This window comes from Leptonotus elevatus, chromosome 1 (genome assembly GCF_054856555.1).
Source record: "Leptonotus elevatus isolate MCC_2025b chromosome 1, RoL_Lele_1.0, whole genome shotgun sequence".
NCBI lineage: Eukaryota > Metazoa > Chordata > Actinopteri > Syngnathiformes > Syngnathidae > Leptonotus > Leptonotus elevatus.
The window spans coordinates 2,592,621-2,609,418 of record NC_141239.1 but is presented as its reverse complement, the minus strand read 5'-3'; the positions used below and the strand labels follow the sequence as shown (position 1 = coordinate 2,609,418).

At 39.2% G+C, this 16,798-nt stretch overlaps 2 protein-coding genes across 2 annotated transcripts; both read left to right on the top strand.

The window, feature by feature from the left end:
* The first annotated feature begins 1,054 nt into the window (after positions 1-1,054).
* On the top strand, positions 1,055-12,116 carry LOC147180327 (uncharacterized). Its single transcript, XM_086081569.1, has 5 exons — positions 1,055-1,166; positions 6,633-6,772; positions 6,953-7,648; positions 8,063-8,365; positions 12,069-12,116. The coding sequence occupies exons 1-5, from the start codon at positions 1,055-1,057 to the stop codon at positions 12,114-12,116; spliced, it is 1,299 nt and encodes a 432-aa protein (XP_085937695.1).
* Positions 12,117-13,236: 1,120 nt separating this feature from the next.
* Positions 13,237-15,541, top strand: LOC147180326 (uncharacterized). The gene has a single exon (XM_086081487.1). It carries the CDS (start codon positions 13,237-13,239, stop codon positions 14,368-14,370), a length of 1,134 nt encoding a protein of 377 aa, XP_085937613.1. The 3' UTR covers positions 14,371-15,541.
* Positions 15,542-16,798: the final 1,257 nt, after the last annotated feature.

The window sequence follows — 16,798 nt, the reverse complement described above, 5'->3', positions numbered from 1 at the left end:
AGTAACTTATTGACTTTTTTTAAATTATTGTTGGTTTTTACTAGATTTCATGTGTATTTGGATCTCAATGTGCAGCACTTTGGAAACACTTGTTTATAAAATGTGCTTTTGACATAAAGTGGATTGGATTAGTTTAAAAATGATCACATTAAGTAAACAAACAGTACAATGCAAATGCAATACATTTGTACTTCTGAGCATTAGGGGAGCGTAAGATATGATAAGTGTGCTCGACTCGAAGTGCAATGGCGTGTCATCACTAACCTTTATTAGAAGGTAAGTGTTGCATTCAAACCTTGCAGCAGGAATTTGTGAAAGCCACAGATGACAAAACTGGCCAAAAGTACAAATATTGCATATATCAGTAATATATCAGATACTGCATCAAATGTTTGCTACTAGCTAATGCCAGTACTAGAGCAATAAATTAAACTCATAACATGTGATGGTTAAATCGCATCCCTGATAATAAACGTTCAGTTTACGGTACCTCAAAATGCTTGTTCATCTTGATGGCAAATTTTTAATCTGCACATTCACCACAATAAATCCAATTTAAACTTTATATATCGGGAACAACACACTGAAAATGGGAATAATGAGACCTCGCAGTTTTATGTCTTTCTAACTGCAGCAAAAATGTAGACATCTGTCGATGACTTGATGACAGTGCTTGCTCCCAAGCCGACAATCTCCAGCAGCCAATCATATCGCAGCGGGGGCGTGTCCTGCCTGACTTCCGACGCAGGTCTACTTTCGTTTCTTCACGTAACCAGACGCCCTCCGCTAAATCATTATTTTCGATTCCGTGCTGAACCGACTACAACCTCCAAACAGGACGTTAATCCCTACTTTGATGGACTACGACACCATTGATCAAATCTCAGCGTGTGAATGAACTCGTTTCGGTGCGAGTTTATGCTTCTCGCCCTACTTAGCTTAGCTTAGCTCATCTTAGCTCGCTAGCTGCTCGCAAAGAGAAGCACATAACACGTCGTCAAGAAGAGACCAAGTGTGACTTTGTTGGCATTATTGTGCTAAAATGTTTGCCAAAATGGCACCAAAGTACGAGGAGGAATTCTTTGGAGGAGAAGAAGAGAACGAGCAACATCTTCAACAGCTGGACGATGTTTACGTGGAGCCTCGAGTTGTGCTACACACAGCAGGTTTGTACACTTCTTACTCTCCCTTGCTTAGCACTAGGACTACTATATAGCGTTAAAAGTATCAAAATGCAGTCCTCATTACTGTACACAGTAAAATAATTCCAGCCATTATGTTATTGTAACTTAAGTGCATACTACGTTTTCACACATCAATACGTTTTCAATTGATAACATATGATCAAATGTGAATAACTCTTTGAAGTGAGTTTTACAACAACAACAAAATACAATTTGAATACGTTAACTTGACTCTATGTGCTAAGCTTAAAAGTAGAAGCCGCATCTTGTAGCCACAAAGCCATGTTAATGCACCACACATATCGTGCCTGAAAGTTACATTTGTTATATATAGAATATGATATATCCTTCAAGCAATCAATCAATCAAAACTTTATTCATAACACACACACACACACAATAGAATATATGAATGCATAAATGGCTGGCTTCAGATCAGGAGAGGAGACATCACAATATGCTTTGCTAGAATAACTGTGCCTTTTATTACCCGCAAACAGCAATAAACACTTTTATACTGTGCTAGAATAATTGTAAGTTTTATTCCCCGCAGACAGTCATCAATGCCTGTGCTTTGCTCGAATGATTGTACCTTTTATTCCCCGCAAACAGCAATCAATACACTAGAACGTTAAGCAGCATAATATGATCATCATCAGCGCTTAACTTGACACTAGACCGGGGAGCCTACGGTCCGGGTGAAGCGAGCTGCAACAACGGCTGGGCAATCGTACGTGTTCCACAGCGGACTCCGTCCGGACCGTGTGCCGCTCCGTCTTTTATTCGTTAGCAAAAAGTTGTGAGCGTGAGAAACCGGGCTGTCCAAGCCCTCTCCCAGACACTCTCGAAAACATGTTTGCGAAGCAGGGAAGGCTGTAGTATAAACAAGGTATTCACTCCCAGGCTGATTCCGCCCTTTATTTACAAATTGTTGGGCACCTGGATTCGTACAACAGTTCAGGACAACAACATATCCTTATATAAGAGGTTACATGAGGACATATCAAACCATGGTTATTTTCCCTTCAAACTCCCTTGAGTGAATCACAATCAATCTAGCTTGTGAGGTTAAGGTAAGAGGGCTCAAAGACAAAAAAAAACAAAAAAAAAACAGTGAAAATATCAAATAGATCAATAATATATATATATAGTTAGATAAGATCGACGCAAAAGTAACTTCATTTAAATATAAAGAAAGGTACATTAACTCTTTGACTGACAGACGTTTTCAGAAAAGGGATGCTGTGAGTGCCAGCCGATTTAAGCATTTTGACTGATCTTTCAAGGTCCGTAGAATATTTTCTGTTTGGACTATGGAAACACACATACTACCAAATGAAAGATTGAACTCTCATCTTTCATCAGAAAAAAAAGTTTGTTTCTACCTTATTCCGTTCTTCAGTAATCAACAATAGAAAATGGTTAATTTCCACCAAATGCTCTTGTTTTGGACCAAAATACGGAGAAATCAAGCTTTTAGTGAAACTATATTATTTCATGCACTCTAGTGAAATTTACACTTCTTTTTGTCCATGAATGATGCCACAAACACCTAAACAGTGCTTTACTTCTATAACACACTACCAACAAGAATTAAAAAGTGTTTTTTGATAGCAAAATACGTTTATTTACATTCAACAGTGTAACAATTTGACTAAACTATTTACAAATGTGTGCAACTGTGGTACTATTTACAATTATGTTGGATGTTTCAACGACAGTTTTTCTTTTTGTGTAACACTCCCCTGCGTGCAAGGAGACGCAACAGGATTTGCACAACACATTAGTTTCACTGCGATTGCCTCTTCGCGTGCAGAAGCTACACTTTCTTGCCGGCCGTTTTTTCCGGGGAATAGCAAGTATATACTGCAGTGTGTGTTGCCATCAAGTCTACTATCAGGATCATGCTACGGTTACGTTACGGTGGTGTTACGTATGGCTTCCTCATGTCCTTCAGTTCCTATACCGGGTGGTAAGAGATGTTCTGATCCATCTTATCCACTCCATTCATGGTGGCATCGTAGTCCAGAACCAGTGTCTTCTCCGTGATCAGACTGTACCCGCTCCTCCGATGAATATGCATTGGACTCGGGGTACTCTCCATCGTCCGGTTGTGCTCCGCGTTTTCCAGCGTTAGCATCGCTAGCCGGTGAGGCTTTATGACGTGACCATCGTCGCGCGTCAACGCTTCCAACTTCGGTGTCAAGCTCGGAGTCACCATCATCATCATCATCAATGTGCATTGGTCGATGCTTTTCGACTACTCTCCATCGTCCGATCGAATGTCTGCTTGTGCAGAAGTGCTCGGTCGGTTGTGCTCCGCGTTTTCCGGCGTTAGCATCGCTAGCCGGTGAGGCTTTACTACGTGATCATAATGGCCGCGTCAACGCTTCCAACTTCGGCGTCAAGCTCGGAGTCACCATCATCATCATCGTCGACATTAATGCACTTTTTAGTATTGATTTCCGTCTTTGAAAAAAATGCTCAAGCGTGAGCTGCTTGCAACCGGTCGCCATTGTTGCTTCATCAGCCATTGTCCCCTCAACACTCTAGCTCCGCCTCACGTCTTCGACTGACGCCCACCCAATCTTGTCCAAAGAGAGTCATCGCTGCCATCTAGGGGCCAAAACGAGTCATTATACTAACTAGATCTGCTTGATACTTTCAGCACAGCTGCCCAAGGCTTTCCTACACCCATTTAAAAAACAAAACAAAAACAAAAAACATAGTGAACGTTTTTTAACGTCTTCGCCCCGCCGTAGGTTTTTTCTAAACGTTATATAACGTTTTTGGCAGTAAAAGAGTTAATATGAACTAAAATCTACATTTAAAAAAACTTGTCTTGAGCCTGCTCTTAAAATCTTGAACGTTCTTTGGGGCCCTGAGTTCCTCCGGCAGACTGTTCCAAAGGCGAGCGAAGGCTGTAGCACTGAAAGGACGCCGTGAGTGTACTCGTTTTTCAACATTTTGCCACGTTACGACCACAAAAACAAATGTATTTATTGAAATTTTATCTGAACGATGAACACAAGCTAGGTTAGATGGAGAGCGTTTGTGAAACACAATCTTAAGAATAATTGTTGATTTTTTTGGTTGCTCAATGAATATTTGCTGATTTTTTTTTTCTATCTCCTCTCCGCCGCCCTGCAACTACGTTTAAGGTTCTTTACTTCCTCATTTCTCCTTGGATCCATGGACCTTGGGTCTATGTTTTTTGTTGTCACTGGGGCAACTGTATCAAGTGCCAGTTGTAGTTTTTTAAATGGTCAAGAATAAAATCACAGGGGTGGGTGGGGGGCGGTCAGGTAAGACAAGTGGAGGATATTTGTTTAAAACCTCGATTTATTTGGAGATATATTATATTATATTATATTATATTATATTATATTATATTATATTATATTATATTATATTATATTATATTATATTATATTATATTATATTATATTATATTATATTGACTCTCTGGGCAAATTGACTCTCTGGGCTTTGAGAGATGAGATTGGCACGCCTTAAAATTCAATTCAGCTCTGACGGTGCCCCCCCAATGGTCCGGTTCGATTTGGGTTTCTGATGCGTACCGTGTGCGATAGGCCCAAGTCAAGGTGCTGCTGTCGAAACAATAATACACATCAACTCACGCTTGTCTTCTTGTATCTTGCAGACGTCGGTGAGGAATATCTTCGTCCTGACGAACAGGAAGTGAAGTCTCCTCATGTTAAAAAGGAGGAGGAGCATCTTAACATCAAAGAGGAGGAGGTTGAGGATGATGTCACCAAGTCACCACTGATCTTCGCCCCTTTAAAGAGTGAAGATGACGTCAAGGGTGAGTGTGAGGAGGACAGAGAGGCGGAGCTTCCAAGCAGCAACTCAACTCCTCAACACATGACGACAGAAGGTGATGCAAACCACTGGCGACCACCGCAAGCACAAAGTAATGACATAAGGTCTAAAGATAGGCCGATATGTTTTTTTCACCCGCTCCTCCGATGAATATGCATTGGACTCGGGGTACTCTCTATCGTCCGGTTGTGCTCCGCGTTTTCCAGCGTTAGCATCGCTAGCCGGTGAGGCTTTATGACGTGACCATCGTCGCGCGTCAACGCTTCCAACTTCGGCGTTTTGTTTTCGTGCTACTACTAGCATTCTCTGCTAGCGACATGTCATGATTACGTGAAGAAGTGCAGACTTATAACCAGGGTTGGAAGGGTTGCTTTTAAGGGTCTCATATTATTCTTTCAACATTCTAAAATACTTCTTAAATGTGTAAAATACATGTCTGTGACATGCATTCATCAAAATTGACTTTGAATCTAATATTTTTGCTGTCCCTCAATCAGCCAAGAAAAACACTCTGTTCAAAACAGCCTGTTTTAGGGTTGTGTCACTTTTATGTAAATAGCTGCACCAGGCTATGTCTAAGCCACACCCTTCTCTCTCAAAGAGGTAGTGGTTTCTGTCATGGTAGTGATAGAAAACGTTCTTTGTTTTCTTGCGTGTTAAAATAAAACTCAAAGTTGAGATCGGTGAAGAGGTTTTCTTGCAAGAGATCTTTATTCAGAAATTTCTGATGCCATGAAGGATCCTTACTGAATCAGCATCGGTTCCTAAATGGGCTCATCCCAACTTATACAAAAATTAGTGTTTACAGAAAATAGTCTCCCCCTCCTGTCTCCTGTCCTTGTGGGAAGAGTGAAATACAAAAACAGATAATAAATCTTCAGCTCGTATCTTAGTCCACTCCAGATGTAGGAAAATAATTGGTCCCGGCACTTCTTGGACCGGATAATTTATGGACAGAAACTCTTCTTGCACTTTCAAACATATACTCCTTTAGATAAGAACAGAAACCTTATTAGACATTCCTTTCCCAGGGAATGGAACAAAGACACTATACATCGAATAACATTTGAATTAACTGTTTTCTTATTACTACACAGCTATAACTAAATTCAAAACGGTTAAAATATCAATTGAAACAGTAAAAAATGTTAACAATGTTAACAGTAGCCATGTGCTAATGTTGTGAATGGCAGCGACTGGCCATGGCAGCAGAAGAAAAGAAAAATACAGACATGTCTCTTACACATTTGAGAACTATTTCAATATGTGGAAAAGTGGCATAACGTTTTACCATAAGGAAAAGTCGCATAACGTTACTACAGAGACTATGTTGTAGCGTTAGTTTGTGATTGTTTAGGCAACGGTTATTTTTGCCGTAACCGGCAAATCTCCCACAAACGTTATTTTGGCGTGCAATGTCTCAGATTTGCCGTGAATGCTTCTAGACATTTACAAGCGGTTATGAATTAAACAAATGTTTACATTTAGGCCGTTTCGCCGAGACCGCTTAGCGGCCGGTTAGAAACAATAATACACAACATCAAGGCGCGCTAGAGATTTGACTTAACTCGACCAAATGTATGTTTGCCTTCTTGTGTCCCGCAGACGTTGGTGAGAAATGTCTTCGTCCTGAGGAACAGGTGGTGAAGTCTCCTCATGTGAAACAGGAGGAAGAAGAGCATCCTTACATCAAAGAGGAAGAAAAGCCCCTTTTCGTCAAAGAGGAGGAGTTTGAGGATGATGTCACCAGGACACCACTGACCTTTGCCCCTTTTAAGAGTAAAGATGAAGCCATGGGTGAGAGTGAGGAGGACAGAGGGGCGGAGCCTCCAAGCAGCAGCTCAACTCCTCAACACATGGAGACAGAAGGTGATGCAGACCAATGGGGATCATCACCAGCACAAAGTGATGACATAAGGTCACAGTCTGCTGACACTGACGATGATGAATTCGCTAAAGGTGATCATGCTGACAACAACCGCTGCAAATGTTCTCAGTGTGCGAAAACATTCAGTTCAAAATGGAATTTGAAAGTTCACCTGAGAAAACACACTGGAAAAAAACCTTTTTCTTGCTCAGACTGTGGCAAAAGCTTCTCTCATAAGTCAAATTTAACAAGCCACATGAGAAAACACACCGGAGAAAAACATTTTGCCTGCCCAGACTGTGGCAAAAGCTTTTCTCATAAGTCACATTTAACAATCCACACGAGAAAACACACCGGAGAAAAACCTTTTGCCTGCCCAGACTGTGGCAAAAGCTTTTCTCATAAGTCACATTTAACAATCCACACGAGAAAACACACCAGAGAAAAACCTTTTGCCTGCCCAGACTGTGGCAAAAGCTTTTCTCATAAGTCAAATTTAACAAGCCACATGAGAAAACACACCGGAGAAAAAACTTTTGCCTGCCCAGACTGTGGCAAAAGCTTCAATTACAAGAGTACTTTAACAAAACACAAAAGAACACACACTGGAGAAAAACCTTTTTCTTGCTCAGACTGTGGCAAAAGTTTCTCTCACAAGAAAAATTTAATAAGACATACAAGTACACACACTGGAGAGAAACCTTTTTCCTGCCCAGACTGTGGCAAAAGCTTCTCTCATAAGTCCGCTTTAACAGTACACACAAGAACCCACACTGGAGAAAAACCTTTTTCCTGCCCAGACTGTGGCAAAAGCTTCTCTGACAAGGGAACTTTAACAAACCACAAAATAACCCACACTGGAGAAAAAGCTTTTGCCTGCCCAGACTGTGGCAAAAGCTTCTCTCATAAGTCCGCTTTAACAGTACACACAAGAACCCACACTGGAGAAAAACCTTTTTCCTGCCCAGACTGTGGCAAAAGCTTCTCTCATAAGTCCGCTTTAACAGTACACACAATAACCCACACTGGAGAAAAAGCTTTTTCCTGCCCAGACTGTGGCAAAAGCTTCTCTCATAAGTCCGCTTTAACAGTACACACAATAACCCACACTGGAGAAAAACCTTTTTCCTGCCCAGACTGTGGTAAAAGCTTCTCTCAGAAGGGACAGTTAAAAATACACAAAAGAACCCACACTGGAGAAAAACCTTTTTCCTGCCCAGACTGTGGCAAAAGCTTCTCACGAAAGTCCGCTTTAACAGTACACACAAGAACCCACACTGGAGAAAAACCTTTTTCCTGCCCAGACTGTGGCAAACACTTCTCACGAAAGTCCGCTTTAACAGTACACACAAGAACCCACACTGGAGAAAAACCTTTTTCCTGCCCAGACTGTGGCCAAAGCTTCTCTGACAAGGGAAATTTAAAAAGCCACTCAAGAACACATGCTGGGAAGAAACCATTTAGTTGCAGTGTTTGTGCTAAAAGATTCTCTAGTAAAAAGCTTGTTGAGACACACAAGTGTGCTGGTGAGAAAAGCAGCGATCTTTAAAGCTTAAAAAAATGAAGGGAGTGAGTCTGGTGTGCTGTAAAAGTGTAAATGATTTTGAATAAAATAGAGAGGGAGGAAATAAGTGATCCTGCTTATTTAAAAAATGTTCAGACTTAGAAATTAATAAGTCTTTGATTTTTATGGCAACTTTATTTTAACAGTGATAGACAGAATATCAGAAAAAAATTGAAAGAAGGACATGGGGGGGAAAAAAATTGCATTTTGTTGAGGGAGATCATTAACCAGCTCCTCTCGTGTCGTCCTTCGCTGATCTCGACCTTTTTCATATTGATTGAAAATAATAATAACAATATGTTGTATGTGCCTCCACTCGTCTAAAGACGGCATTCAGGTTAATATTGCGTTTATCTTGAACATTGCTCCAGTTCCAAGTGTCAGCGGCTACGACAATGACCTCAAATCATGTCGGATATCTTTTGCAGTGAAAAAGTATTTGCCCTCCTCTCAAATTCTCACTTTTATTGCACCGTTTGCCCACTTGAATGATTAAAATCATCAAACAAATGTCAACATCAAAGATAACCCAAATAAACATACAATGCAGTTTTTTTAAAGTGGAGATTTTATTTTTTAAGGACAAAACACTATTCAAAGCTGCCTGGCCCTGTCAAAAGTATTCACGTTCATTACGTTCATAGATATGAGGGTTTCAGAAGACTTAAGAAGAATCAACTCCAGCTTTACTTAAAAGTGTAAACGTAATGCTTTCAAAGCTACTCAAACTATAAACTATGAATATGAAATGTTTTTAAAGTTTTCTTTTAATGTGTTTAAACGCCAATGTATGCTTTAGTAATATTGTAAGCTACTTTTGTTTTCTCTGCTTTGCTTCCGAATGTCGTTAACGGTTGTGTTTGTTGACGTTTGTAGGTGTTGTGTTGCCTTGTGTATGAAATAGAAATAAAATATAGAAGAAAAAGCCACCTTGCCATTTTCCCAAATTAGCGTGGAAAATACCTTCAGGGACACACAAAGCCAGATGTGCAGTATGGCCACGTTCGGAGTGTTTTAAGTCTCGGCTTAAGACCCACTTTTATTCCTCGACTTTTAGTTCAGCATGAATTGTGTGGTCCGCGTGGTATTTTATTTAATTTTATTATTATTTCATTTTTATTATTATTTTTGGGGGGGTTTAAATATATATATTTTTGTATTTATTCCTTTATTTTACTTATTGTATTTTAGTAATTTATTGACTTTTTTAAAATTATTGTTGGTTTTTACTAGATTTCATGTGTATTTGGATCTCAATGTGCAGCACTTTGGAAACACTTGTTTATAAAATGTGCTATAGACAAAGCGGATTGGATTAGATTAAAAGTGATCACGTTACATAAACCGGCAGTACAATGCAAATGCAATACATTTGTACTTCTGAGCATTAGGGGAGCGTAAGATATGATAAGTGTGCTCGACTCGAAGTGCAATGGCGTGTCATCACTAACCTTTATTAGAAGGTAAGTGTTGCATTCAAACCTTGCAGCAGGAATTTGTGAAAGCCACAGATGACAAAACTGGCCAAAAGTACAAATATTGCATATATCAGTAATATATCAGATACTGCATCAAATGTTTGATACTAGCTAATGCCAGTATGAGAGATATAAATTAAACTCATAACATTTGATGGTTAAATCGCATCCCTGATAATAAACGTTCAGTTTACGGTACCTCAAAATGCTTGTTCATCTTGATGGCAAATTTTTAATCTGCACATTCATCACAATAAATCCAATTTAAACAGGCATTTAAACTTTACATATCGGGAACAACACACTGAAAAAGGGAGAAATGAGACCTCGCAGTTTTATGTCTTTCTAACTGCAGCAAAAATGGCGACATCTGTCGATGACTTGATGACAGTGCTTGCTTTGAAGCCGACAATCTCCAGCAGCCAATCAAATCGCAGCGGGGGCGTGTCCTGCCTGACTTCCGACGAACATCTACTTTCGTTTCTTCACGTAACCAGACTTCCTCCAGCTAAATCATTCTTTTCGATTTCGTGCTGAACCGACTACAACCTCCAAACAGGACGTTAATCACTACTTTGAAGGTCTACGACACCATTGATCAAATTCCAGCGTGTGAATAAACTCGTTTCGGTGCGCGTTGATGCTTCTCGCCCTACTTAGCTTAGCTTAGCTTAGCTCGCTAGCCGCTAGCAAAGAGAAGCACGTAACACGTGGTCAAGAAGAGATCAAGTGTGACTTTGTTGGCATTATTGTGCTAAAATGTTTGCAAAAACGGCACCAAAGTACGAGGAGGAATTCTTTGGAGGAGAAGAAGAGAACGAGCAACATCTTGAAATGCTGGACGATGTTTGCGAGGAGCCTCGACTTGTGCTACACACAGCAGGTTTGTACACTTCTTACTCTCCCTTGCTTAGCACTAGGACTACTATACAGCGTTAAAAATATCAAAATGCAGTCCTCATTACTGTACACAGTAAAATAATTCCAGCCATTATGTTATTGTAACTTAAGTGCATACTACGTTTTCACACATCAATACGTTTTCAATTGATAACATATGATCAAATGTGAATAACTCTTTGAAGAGAGTTTTACAACAACAACAAAATACAATTTGAATACGTTAACTTGACTCTATGTGCTAAGTTTAAAAGTAGAAGCCGCATCTTGTAGCCCCAAAGCCATGTTAATGCACCACACATATCGTGCCTGAAAGTTACATTTTTTATATATAGAATATGATATGTCCTTCAATCAATCAAAACTTTATTCATAACACACACACACAATAGAATATATGAATGCATAAACGGCTGGCTTCAAATCAGGAGAGGAGACATCACTCGGGGAGCCATCTGCACCGAGAGCAGCACACCACTCACAACCACTAGGGCGGAGGTATGGATGGAATGCCCAACCCTCCCCCGGGCCACATGGGACAGCACCCAAACAGCTGCAGCTAACCAATGCTACCGGGGCAGAGCAACCGTGCCAGCAAGCTGAATTCTCGCGGTATTTGTGAGTTCACAAACTCCGGAGGATGCATCTTGTACTGCGCCCGCTGATACGTTTGCAGGCTTGCAGCCAACATTTTTTAGGTCGGATCAATCGGGTGTTGTTTAGAGCAGGATGAAACCAATAAGTGCGGATGGCGGGGGGAACAAACCTAACCGATGAATGGACGCTGCAATTAATTCTGTTCTCGCAGAATTACTCACCGTTTCCTTGTTGAATTTGAACAGCGAGAGACGCTTCGTGCATTTTTATCTGGTAAAGATGTTTGTGCTTCTCCCGCCCCCTCCCTAAGATGAGAAGACATTTTCATCCGTTGCCTTGATTGGTTCAAACAAGCGTGCAAAGATGCATCATCGTCCAATCGACTCGAAGTATTGTACAGCAAGTCACTCCTTTCCCAGATGGATCTGCCGAGTGAAGTTCCAGATTGATGTATATATATATACATATATATATATATATATATATATAGTTAGACAAGATCAAAGCGATAGTAACTATATTAAAATATAAAGAAAGGTACATTAATATTAACTAAAATCTACATTTAAAAAACTTGTCTTGAGCCTGCTCTTAAAATCTTGAACGTTCTTTGGGGCCCTGAGTTCCTCCGGCAGACTGTTCCAAAGGCGAGCGAAGGCTGTAGCACTGAAAGGACGCCGTGAGTGTACTCGTTTTTCAACATTTTGCCACGTTACGACCACAAAAACAAATGTATTTATTGAAATTGTATCTGAACGATGAACACAAAGTAGCACACAATCATGAAGTGGAACAAAATGTAGATTTTATTAACAAACTTGTTGTACAATCCCCCCCTGAAAATTAGGGCAATTACAGCTTCAAGTCTTTTGGGGTTTGTCCCGTCGGGAGGCTGAAATGTTTGCCGATTCCTCCTTGCAAAACAGCTCCAGCTCAGCCAGGTTAGATGGAGAGCGTTTGTGAAACACAATCTTAAGAATAATTGTTGATTTTTTTGGTTGCTCAATGAATATTTGCTGATTTTTTTTTTCTATCTCCTCTCCGGCGCCCTGCAACTACGTTTAAGGTTATTTACCTCCTCATTTCTCCTTGGATCCATGGACCTTGGGTCTATGTTTTTTGTTGTCACTGGGGCAACTGTATCAAGTGCCAGTTGTAGTTTTTTAAATGGTCAAGAATAAAATCACAGGGTGGGCAGGTAAGACAAGTGGAGGATATTTGTTTAAAACCTCGATTTATTTGGAGATATATTATATTATATTATATTATATTATATTATATTATATTATATTATATTATATTATATTATATTATATTATATTATATTATATCATATTATATTGACTCTCTGGGCAAATTGACTCTCTGGGCTTTGAGAGATGAGATTGGCACGCCTTAAAAGTCAATTCAGCTCTGACGGTGCCCCCCCCCAATGGTCCGGTTCGATTTGGGTTTCTGATGCATCGTACCGTGTGTGATAGGCCCAAGTCAAGGGGCTGCTGTCGAAACAATAATACACATCAACTCACGCTTGTCTTCTTGTGTCTTGCAGACGTCGGTGAGGAATATCTTCGTCCTGAGGAACAGGTGGTGAAGTCTCCTCATGTGAAACAGGAGGAAGAAGAGCATCCTTACATCAAAGAGGAAGAAAAGCCCCTTTTCGTCAAAGAGGAGCAGTTTGAGGATGATGTCACCAAGACACCACTGACCTTTGCCCCTTTTAAGAGTAAAGATGAAGTCATAGGTGAGAGTGAGGAGGGCAGAGGGGCGGAGCCTCCAAGCAGCAGCTCAACTCCTCAACACATGGAGACAGAAGGTGATGCAGACCAATGGGGATCATCACTAGCACAAAGTGATGACATAAGGTCACAGTCTACTGACACTGACGATGATGAATACGCTAAAGGTGATCATGCTGACAACAACCGCTGTTCTCAGTGTGCGAAAACATTCAGTTCAAAAGGGAGTTTGAAAGTTCACCTGAGAAAACACACAGGAGAAAAACCTTTTTCCTGCTCAGACTGTGGCAAAAGCTTCTATGACAAGAGAAATTTAACAAAACACAAAAGAACACACACTGGAGAGAAACCTTTTTCCTGCTCAGACTGTGGCAAAAGCTTCTATGACAAGAGAAATTTAACAAAACACAAAAGAACACACACTGGAGAGAAACCTTTTTCCTGCACAGACTGTGGCAAAAGCTTCTCTGACAAGGGAAATTTAACAAAACACAAAAGAACACACACTGGAGAGAAACCTTTTTCCTGCTCAAACTGTGGCAAAAGCTTCTATAACAAGGGAACTTTAACAATACACAAAAGAACACACACTGGAGAGAAACCTTTTTCCTGCTCAGACTGTTGCAAAAGCTTCTTTGACAAGGGAACTTTAACAAAACACAAAAGAACACACACTGGAGAGAAACCTTTTTCCTGCCCAGACTGTGGCAAAAGCTTCTTTGACAAGGGAACTTTAACAATACACAAAAGAACACACACTGGAGAGAAACCTTTTTCCTGCCCAGACTGTGGCAAAAGCTTCTTTGACAAGGGAACTTTAACAAAACACAAAAGAACACACACTGGAGAGAAACCTTTTTCTTGCTCAGACTGCGGCACAAGCTTCTCTCAGAAGGGAAATTTAAAAATACACAAAAGAACACACACTGGAGAGAAACCTTTTTCCTGCTCAGACTGTGGAAAAAGCTTCAACACCAAGTCATATTTAACAATACACAAAAGAACACACACTGGAGAAAAGCCGTTTTCCTGCTCAGACTGTGGCAAAAACGTCTCGAATAAGTCAGATTTAACAAAACACACAAAATCACACGCTGGGAAGCAACCATTCAGTTGCAGTGTTTGTGCTAAAAGATTCTCCCGTAAAAAGCTTATTGAGAGACACGAGTGTGCTGATGAGAATAGCAGCGATCTTTGAAGCTTAAAAATGAAGGGAGTGAGTCTGGTATGCTGTAAAAGTGTAAATGATTTTGCTTAAAATACAGTGGGGAAAATGTATATTATATAAGTGAATATATATGTATATCTATTTTTTGATATATGGATAATGATAGTGAATATTCACTAAAACCGCTAAGCCATTTTGTAGATGGGTAGAATCTGTGAATGATTTTAAAAGATACTTCTTTGGTCCCACTGCTCACCTTTTTTACCCCTGACCCGTTTCCAATGCCTGATATGTCATTTCAAAACTTAGTATTTATTCAACCACTAAAGCTCAACTACTCAAAAGTGTCGTCACAGCGTCATGCTCATTCATCCCTGCACTTTATAAATAAAATTAACCATAAAATAGAAAGTGGATTTCTTATCAATGATATAAGTGATCATCTTCCGGTCTTTGCAATTTTTCAAGAATATTTTGATTTAAAAAATAAGATCAACAATAATTTACACATCAGAAACAAGACTAAGAACACAACGGCTGCCTTTAAGCTGGATTTAGAAAAACATAATTGGTCTGACGTCTATTCAAACGATGATCCCAATATCGCATACAATGCATTTCAGTCTACCATTATCTCTTTATACAATAAACATTGTCCATTAATAAAAGTCACAAGAAAATATAAAGGTCTAAATAAGCCATGGATGACGAAGGGGATCGAGAATGCATGTAAAAAGAAAAACATTTTATACAAAAGATTTATTACATTGAAAACTATGGAAGCTGAAATAAAGTACGAGACCTACAAAAAATTAACTATTGAATATTATACGAACAAGTAAGAAAGATCATTACCATGCATTAGAGCAGAATAAAAGCAACACACAAGAAATATGGAAAATACTAAATCATGTAAATAAAAAAAGCTAAAAAAGAATAGATTATCCAGAATATTTCATAAAAGATAAAAATATTGTGTTTGAAAAAATTTCAGACATAGCTAATAATTTAAATGAGAATTTTGTTAATGTTGGCAGTAATTTGGCAGAAGAAATCCCTGAGCCACAAAACAAATGTCAAATAGATAAGCACATTAAAAATAATTCATCCACTATGTGGCTTAATGCTGTTAATGATACAGAAGTATTAAATTAGTAGAAAGTATTATAAAATATGTTGTGCAACCTTTCACATATATATGTAATTTGTTTTCGTGCTACTACTAGCATTCTCTGCTAGCGACATGTCATGATTACGTGAAGAAGTGCAGACTTATAACCAGGGTTGGAAGGGTTGCTTTTAAGGGTCTCATATTATTCTTTCAACATTCTAAAGCTTAAAAAGATGAAGGGAGTGAGTCTGGTGTGCTGTAAAAGTGTAAATGATTTTGAATAAAATAGAGAGGGAGGAAATAAGTGATCCTGCTTATTTAAAAAATGTTCAGACTTAGAAATTAATAAGTCTTTGATTTTTATGGCAACTTTATTTTAACAGTGATAGACAGAATATCAGAAAAAAATTGAAAGAAGGACATGGGGGGGAAAAAAATTGCATTTTGTTGAGGGAGATCATTAACCAGCTCCTCTCGTGTCGTCCTTCGCTGATCTCGACCTTTTTCATATTGATTGAAAATAATAATAACAATATGTTGTATGTGCCTCCACTCGTCTAAAGACGGCATTCAGGTTAATATTGCGTTTATCTTGAACATTGCTCCAGTTCCAAGTGTCAGCGGCTACGACAATGACCTCAAATCATGTCGGATATCTTTTGCAGTGAAAAAGTATTTGCCCTCCTCTCAAATTCTTACTTTTATTGCAGTTTTCCCACTTGAATGATTAAAATCATCAAACAAATGTCAATGTCAAAGATAATCCAAATAAACATGCAATGCAGTTTTTTTTAAGTGGAGATTTTATTTTTTAAGGACAAAACACTATTCAAAGCTGCCTGGCCCTGTCAAAAGTATTCACGTTCATTACGTTCATAGATATGAGGGTTTCAGAAGACTTAAGAAGAATCAACTCCAGCTTTACTTAAAAGTGTAAACGTAATGCTTTCAAAGCTACTCAAACTATGAATATGAAATGTTTTTAAAGTTTTCTTTTAATGTGTTTAAACGCCAATGTATGCTTTAGTAATATTGTAAGCTACTTTTGTTTTCTCTGCTTTGCTTCCGAATGTCGTTAACGGTTGTGTTTGTTGACGTTTGTAGGTGTTGTGTATTTGCTTATGTGAAGCACATTGAGTTGCCTTGCGTATGAAATAGAAATAAAATATAGAAGAAAAAGCCACCTTGCCATTTTCCCAAATTAGCGTGGAAAATACCTTCAGGGACACACAAAGCCAGATGTGCAGTATGGCCACGTTCGGAGTGTTTTAAGTCTCGGCTTAAGACCCACTTTTATTCCTTGGCTTTTAGTTCAGCATGAATTGTGTGGTCCGCGTGGTTTTTTAT

Coding starts and splice junctions, on each gene's coding strand:
- LOC147180326 (XM_086081487.1), top strand. CDS start 13,237: ATGGAGACAGAAGGTGATGCAGACCAATGGGGATCATCACTAGCACAA.
- LOC147180327 (XM_086081569.1), top strand. CDS start 1,055: ATGGCACCAAAGTACGAGGAGGAATTCTTTGGAGGAGAAGAAGAGAAC. Junction 1,167..6,632: donor AGTTGTGCTACACACAGCAG/GTTTGTACACTT, acceptor TGTGTCCCGCAG/ACGTTGGTGAGAAATGTCTT. Junction 7,649..8,062: donor CTCATAAGTCCGCTTTAACA/GTACACACAAGA, acceptor CAGAAGGGACAG/TTAAAAATACACAAAAGAAC.